The sequence below is a fragment of the Zophobas morio genome, unplaced genomic scaffold (genome assembly GCF_036711695.1).
Source record: "Zophobas morio isolate AGI-343-1 ecotype UQ-CSIRO unplaced genomic scaffold, CSIRO_AGI_Zmor_V1 ptg000005l, whole genome shotgun sequence".
Classification (NCBI taxonomy): Eukaryota; Metazoa; Arthropoda; class Insecta; order Coleoptera; family Tenebrionidae; genus Zophobas; species Zophobas morio.
In genome coordinates this window covers 9,255,927-9,262,893 of record NW_026972110.1, presented here as the reverse complement: position 1 = coordinate 9,262,893, position 6,967 = coordinate 9,255,927, and the positions used below count along the sequence as shown (strand labels likewise).

The 6,967-nt window shown below is 30.7% G+C and overlaps 1 protein-coding gene across 1 annotated transcript; it reads left to right on the top strand.

Moving 5' to 3' along the window:
• The first annotated feature begins 1,492 nt into the window (after window positions 1–1,492).
• On the top strand, window positions 1,493–6,364 carry LOC135146621 (outer dynein arm-docking complex subunit 4). Its single transcript, XM_064078752.1, has 3 exons — window positions 1,493–1,596; window positions 1,650–2,171; window positions 5,539–6,364. Exons 2-3 carry the CDS (start codon window positions 1,662–1,664, stop codon window positions 6,163–6,165), a joined length of 1,137 nt encoding a protein of 378 aa, XP_063934822.1. The 5' UTR covers window positions 1,493–1,596; window positions 1,650–1,661; the 3' UTR covers window positions 6,166–6,364.
• Window positions 6,365–6,967: the final 603 nt, after the last annotated feature.

The following is a 6,967-nucleotide window of genomic DNA, read 5'->3' as shown; positions in this document are numbered from 1 at the left end:
TTTGTAGGCAAAAAACGGAAATAAGACTTTTACCCAACTGAAAAATTGGTTTCATAATGTTTAGACAGAACTGCCACACAAAGAAGTCTTATTTTTTAAAAAATTAAATTTTTTATGATGACGTTATAAACGTTATAATATAATATTACCAGCAACAGCACCATATTTGGAATTTGATGAAAATAAGATAAACTGCTTTTGATTGATTTAATCAATAAAATAAACTAGTGAATTCATTAGATAAGTTTAATAATTAATAATTTTGAACATTTTTTGAACGTTCGCGACTTTGTTTAAAAAAATTCCATATCTTACGATTGGGAAGAAAGAAAACCTGTTGGTTTGCTATGAAAAATTAAATTTCGTAAGATTTGAACTTGAAAATTTATTCTGTTATCTGGCACTACAAAGGTTGCTTGAGAAAGTTTGTTTAATGACAACTTTTTATATAAAATAGTTAGTTTAGGAATTGATTTAGCTATAGTGAAATTTTCAAAACAATGCAGTTTCACTAGAATATCATTCCTTCTAGGTACGCCTTTGATGAAGCCTACCATACATAATACATGTATAATTGATTGTGGAGTTAATTAACTATTTATAACTCTATTTGAACTAGTTACCCTGAAAACAGTGTAGATCGTATTCACTCTGCACGTATCAGAAACACTGAATTATGCAGGTAGTCCTCAAGAAATGGAAAATTTAATGGAAATGGTCGTGATTTTATCTCCACATTTATTATTTAGTGTTATACTTTGCCAAAAGAACCTAAAATGGTAAAATTTAAGAACCATTTACTTAACCGATGCTTGATGATCGATTTTAAATATTCAAATGTATTTATGCAATCGTGTATGATACAGGTAATGAAATATTTATTTAACAAGAGAGTTGAAATTTAGAGTGCTTTTAGCTGTTTTCGCTCAGTACTTAATCTGAATTATTTCTGAATCGATAAATTAGCTTGCAATTCAGAATTCCAGCAACTGTGTAAATACGTCGAGCAAATAATGTATCGAGTAGAGCAAAACGATATCTCGTTTCTCGAAGGGCTTAAATTTAGACGTGGATTACATGCAACTCAGGGAAACTGAAGTTTCTTGATTAACTAAGCAACTTCGTACAATTTTCAATCAAAACTCAACGGTGAAACTAACTTTAATCAAATTTTAACAAATTGAAACAGAGGGAACAGATAAGGGTGGTAATTTTTAATATTATTATTCCATTCAGTGAATGGATGTGGTGCAAAAAATAGGCTCTAAAAACGAGAAAAGTTTCGACTCATTTTAGTTAATTAAATTACACATCAAGGATAAAGTTTAGATCTGACTTATATCAACGTCCCCTAACTATAGTTAAATGAATAAGTTCAAATTAGTATAAGAACACCCTACCTAAAAGAGGGAGGTGCCGACTAAAGTGTAATATTGGGTGCCATGGTTAAAATTGATCACACCTTAGTATCCATAGAAACCGACGCCGAGAGTGTTAGTTTTCACGGCCTGAAATCTGATTATTGTTGCTAATTTTTAAACATTCCTACACAATTCTTTTTAAAATACCGAAGAAAAATCATCACAGCTTTTTGAGGTAACCGATTTCACAAAAATCTTTCCATTGGAGTTACAAAGATTCACTTTTAGTAATTAGCAAATATGGCTGAAGAGGTTAGTCAGTCGCCCATTGTACTGTTCCACTCAAAACTTGACACCACTTACGAAACAGAATTATTACAAAGCTTTGTTGGCGTAAATGTGGATGATGATAAACCTCCAACCAAACAGCCAGAAATTCCTAAAGAGGTAAAAGTCGAGGAGACACCAGTAGTAGATGAAAAAGAAATTAAAGATGGCGACGACGACCGAAAGAAATCAGGTGAACATCCACCTTCCGCACAACAAGTAAAGGAAGAAGTGACGAAGAAAAAGAAAAGAAAAAAGCGTAGTGGTGCTAAACGCGAAGAGCTTTATTGTGATAAAGACAGAGCTGCTGCTGTCAATATGGGCTCCAAAGACATCAAACAGTCTTTGAAGCTAAAAAGAAAGCAGGATCGATCGAAAGCTTTGCAGATTCCGGAGGAGGCTGAACCAGGAACTTTTTTGGCGCTGGGGAACTATGAAATGGGTAGAGGAGATCTTCAGATCGCTATTAATTTTATTACTAAGGTCTTCGTTGCTATGTTGATAATAGTTTGTAAAAAATTTGTAATATTATTAAGAGGTACAGTTTACACAATACTTTATGCACACTGATAATACGGAAATTTGAGAAAAATATTAGCACAAACTGCGAGATGTGTTGATTTTTTCCCAAATTTGTTACCAGGAATTAGTTTTGGGATTCCATACTTCTAAATACAAACGAGTGTATTGTGCAGATTGACTATAATTGATTGGTACATCGAAATTTTAGCTTTTGTCATCTCATACAGTGTGATTTTTTAAATTTCTGCTCCAATTGTCTATTACGAGTACACAATAATACAACTGAAACGTCTGACATAAGCTCATGGCCAACTAGAGCAGACATTTTAAAAATCACCCGATATTATATATCATAAGTTATAATCAAATTCTCAAATTAATATTCACTTTTCGACGAATACTGAAGTTGAACAGTAAAGGGAAACAAATTATAAGTACATGGTGAAAAAATCTTCTGTTTGTGGAGTTTACTATGAAAAAAAATCTCTACACATCATAACAGAACTCTTTTATATGCACAATTTAATATTGTACGTAGACGTTTACAAATGTACATTAAATTTATATATTTTTAATGTGGACCCCTCTATATATTTTACAAAGTTCCGTAATTTTACTTATTGTTTTATTTTAATAACAACTGATTCTACGATATGATCAATAATGTTATGGCATGAATCTCTTTATTTGAAGTCATGACGCCTTTATTTGTTGCAAAGCCACCATGAATTTTGTATACAAAAATAAATACAATTTAAGTTCCAAAATTTTTCAGTTATAGAACATTACTACACTTGTTTCGGTAAACAGTGTCTTCATCAGACAAATTAAGTTACGAATGTGAATTTTGGAACTTAAATTTTATTACTGAAAAGTTTTGCTTTTTTTATTTTTCAGAGAGTAAAATAATAAAAATACTAATATGTTACGATGTTGTAATCAAGATTTAATATTTTCCAAAAATCCGTTATTAAAATTGTGGAGTCATATTTCATAAATTGTGAAGAGTATCCCATTTAGGACTTATTTTTAAATTCACAGGATGTGTTGCTTCGAAGGTACACATCGATACTTGCATTATTTAAACATCTTTTTTAACAGAGTCATTATGTGAATATTTTTCAATGTACATATTTATATTTTTATGTAAAAACAGTAGTGTTTAAAAATTCTCAATCCTATCCTATTTACAAATTAAAATTTGGGATTTTACACCAAATTTTTACTTACCTTGTTTTCATGAACGTGTAAAAGTTGGAGATTGTTTTAACCTTTTTTTATTTAATTCGTAAATGTTCATTTTTTACTTTCCGACCATAAGCTAAGGAAGTAAAAACTTCCACTAGGGCTCGTTTGACGAACTGCTGCTTTCATGTTTTCTCGACGTTTTATGACCATTAGAGTACAAAAAAGTAGGTCTTCCGTTTCCGTCTGTCTGTCGTCTGTCGTCTATCTGTATCATTTTTTATTAAACAGATAATAATCGCCGAAACTGCTAGATCCATTGTTGTCAAATTTTAAACTATTACAATAAACCCCAACAAATTTTATATAAAAAAAATAGTGTTTCGCTTAAAATAAAAAAAAAAAAACAATTTGACACTTTTACAAATTGCAAATTTAATCGCTCTATTTGAAGAAATTTGTATTTTGCTCTATATTTTCTATGTATGTTACTAAACAGTTATATGCAAAATTCTAAATTTCCACCCTTAAAAATTATGGAATTGTGAATTTTTCCAAAAACTGTAAATATTTATTTTGAAAATTGTTGATTACAACTCTAAATCTTCATAGGGAGTTTCATGTAAAAATTACAACCTTGATGTGCCACCTTTAATTGCAACACTTGTATACCTATTTGAAAATATTTGTAACTTGTAGTCCTAAATGAGTAATTTTTTGTTCGTTTTTTTTTTTGTTGTAGTCCACGACCAACCGTTAGGACAATCTTGTTATGGTGCAGCGACATCGACGGCAAACATGTGTATTGTGTGTCATATGTCAAAATTTTCCTTAAAACTATAAACAAAGACGTTTACAGAAGATGACATATAATGCCATATGATCGAAAAAAAACTCTGATAGTAGGCCCTGTAATTTTTATTTGTAAGGTAAGGCTGTTGACAACACCAACATGTTCCTTGCTCACTTTGATAATTACGGTCAAATACAAATAACTGTCAAATAAAGGGTCAAATAGTTGCAATGCCAACATCATTATTTCAAAAATAAATCGCACAACCTACTAGAGGAGTTTTTTTTTCGATCATATGGCAAAGGTAATTGTTTCACTTAAAACTGGAGTTCTGTGATTTAGTATGGAATATGTCAGTTATTGCCTGGGTTTTAGAATGGCATTTTTTTAATAAAGCAATCTACGTTTAGGAATATTTTAATATTTGTCTCTAAATAAGTTTTAAAAAGAGCTAATATTTGTTTTATTTGACTAATATTTCGAAATTTCCGTCAAAGAATTATTATATTTGTTTCAGCAGTAATAGTTATTTATGTACGAAAAAGTCCCTATTATAGACGGGTTTGCATTTTGATGGCCGAGGTGTAGACGAGGCCAGCAAGCAGACAAGGTTATAATAGGTGCTTTTTTGTCGAGGTGCATATTACATTTTTCCTTTGACCTTCCCCGTTCTAGCAAATTAAAAATCAATATATACTCTTTTAAGTGCAACAACTCTTTATTTTAATTATAAAAATAACAATTAATATTTATGTTAATCGTACACGCTGAAAATGTCATTTTTCGTGGAGGCCGACGTATTTTTTTTTAAGAATTCACTCGGGGAATATTTTGATCTTTAATTAAGTTTTTAAATAAAAAACATCACCTTAAATAAATATGTACTAAATAAGTAACTGCTTTTCAAAAATCAAGTAAGGTGAATATTATTTTGTTAAATTATACAGTTTTTTCTTAAAACGTAGGAGTAATAAATTTCTGAGAATGAACATTTTCCTAAATAAAAATATAAATATAAATATTTTAAAAATAACAGTGTTTGTAGGAAAATTTTCTTATTAAAACAAGGAAATACATAATTATTAAAACATCAATGAAGCAAAGATATCAGCCATTCACAACCACGAAACACAATTACTCTGTCAAAATATAAACAAAGTTAGACTGAAATTTTTTATCACCAACGTGAAATGTAAATAGAATCTGCATCATTTAGAGAAACAAAACACTTTCTCCGCACGCCAAATCCTAATTGCATTTTTGTTTCTCTTTTTAATCATCCAGGCACTGTTTCAGGATGATGCACAAAACGTAACATGTATCTCGTATTGATTGGGTAAATATTTGCAGGCTCTGGAACTAAATCCGACCGAGAAAAGCGCTCTCGTCGCAAGAAGCAAATGTTATATTCTTCTGGGACAACCAGACAATGCACTGAAGGATGCAGAGACGGCCCTCAACATCGACAAGAGTTACCTCAAAGCCATCTACCAGAAAGCTGAAGCACTTTATTACCTTGGTGATTTTGAACACAGCTTGATGTATTATCACAGGGGCCTTCACATTAGACCAGACCACGAAGATTTCAAATTGGGCGTACACAAAGCTCAGAAAGCTATAGAGAATGCGATAGGGTCCCCAAATGTGTTTTCAAATCTTCTCAATCCAAAGTTAACATCGAATCGTACAGAAAAATCAAAAGGTAGTAATAGTCCAGAGTCAACAGAAGTGACTGGAAAAACTGCAAGTCAGAGGGGTACTCCAGGGTCTAGAGGCAAGTCGGGACGTAAAAGTAGGTTGCTGAGGGAGTTGGGGCCTGATAAAGAATATCTAGATAATTTAATGAAAAATCCTAACTTGAAGTGTAAATTCAAAGAAGACGACTCTAGTATTATGAAGACTATTGAGGAAACTGTCAACTATTTAAATGCTAGGCAAGAATTTTGGCGACAACAGTTACCGGCACATTTAAAGTAGCTTTGAAGAAATATGTGTTCTAGTTTTAGAAGTTAGTAAGTAAGATACATTGATAGTTATTTTCGTTTAGGATGATATTAAGAGCACGTATTAAAAAAGTTGGATTTCTTAAGCAAATATTTTTAACAATTGTTAGATAATATAAGTAGCTGCAAGTAGATAAGTGGTATGTAATATTTAAATAATCCAAATCCTGATACATATATTAAACACTAGAACAATAAATATGAGGAAACAGAGTATAATTTGTCTTCATAAACACTTTTTTGCAAATAAATATGTATACCAGCTGTTATCTTCCTAAAGAATGCAAACAATTTTATAACCTATTTATTATCTGTGTCAAAAAATTTTATTTAATAGATAAATCAAGTCTAAAACAAGTTCTTCCGTATTATATTCTGGTTATGTGATGTAATACAATTATTTAGACAGAACGTGTCAGCAACCATGCCTAGTGAATTTCGCATAATGTTAAATCTAGTAATTTTTGACGAGGATAAACACAAATTTTAATATGTATGATATACTACACTACTGCAGCAAGCAGTTATAAAAATCAAAGACATACTTATGATTTTATAAAGTACAAGTAAACCAACATATAATTTTTAATAAATATGTAAGGAACAATTTTTGAAAATGTCAGCAAGATAAAAATGATAGTGAATATACTGTATTGTGCTCCGTATTTCAAGTGAGATACATGGTCGTGAAAAAAATTCACAATAACTTTATCATTTTTTAGCAGAGGGAAATATAACAACTTTACTGCATGTTGCTTTTAAAAATAATAATGCAA

What these genes read in the sequence shown, in the direction of transcription:
- LOC135146621 (XM_064078752.1), top strand. Translation starts at nt 1,662, where the DNA reads ATGGCTGAAGAGGTTAGTCAGTCGCCCATTGTACTGTTCCACTCAAAA. An exon ending in CTATTAATTTTATTACTAAG is followed by an intron (nt 2,172 to 5,538) that starts GTCTTCGTTGCT and finishes AAATATTTGCAG; the next exon opens with GCTCTGGAACTAAATCCGAC.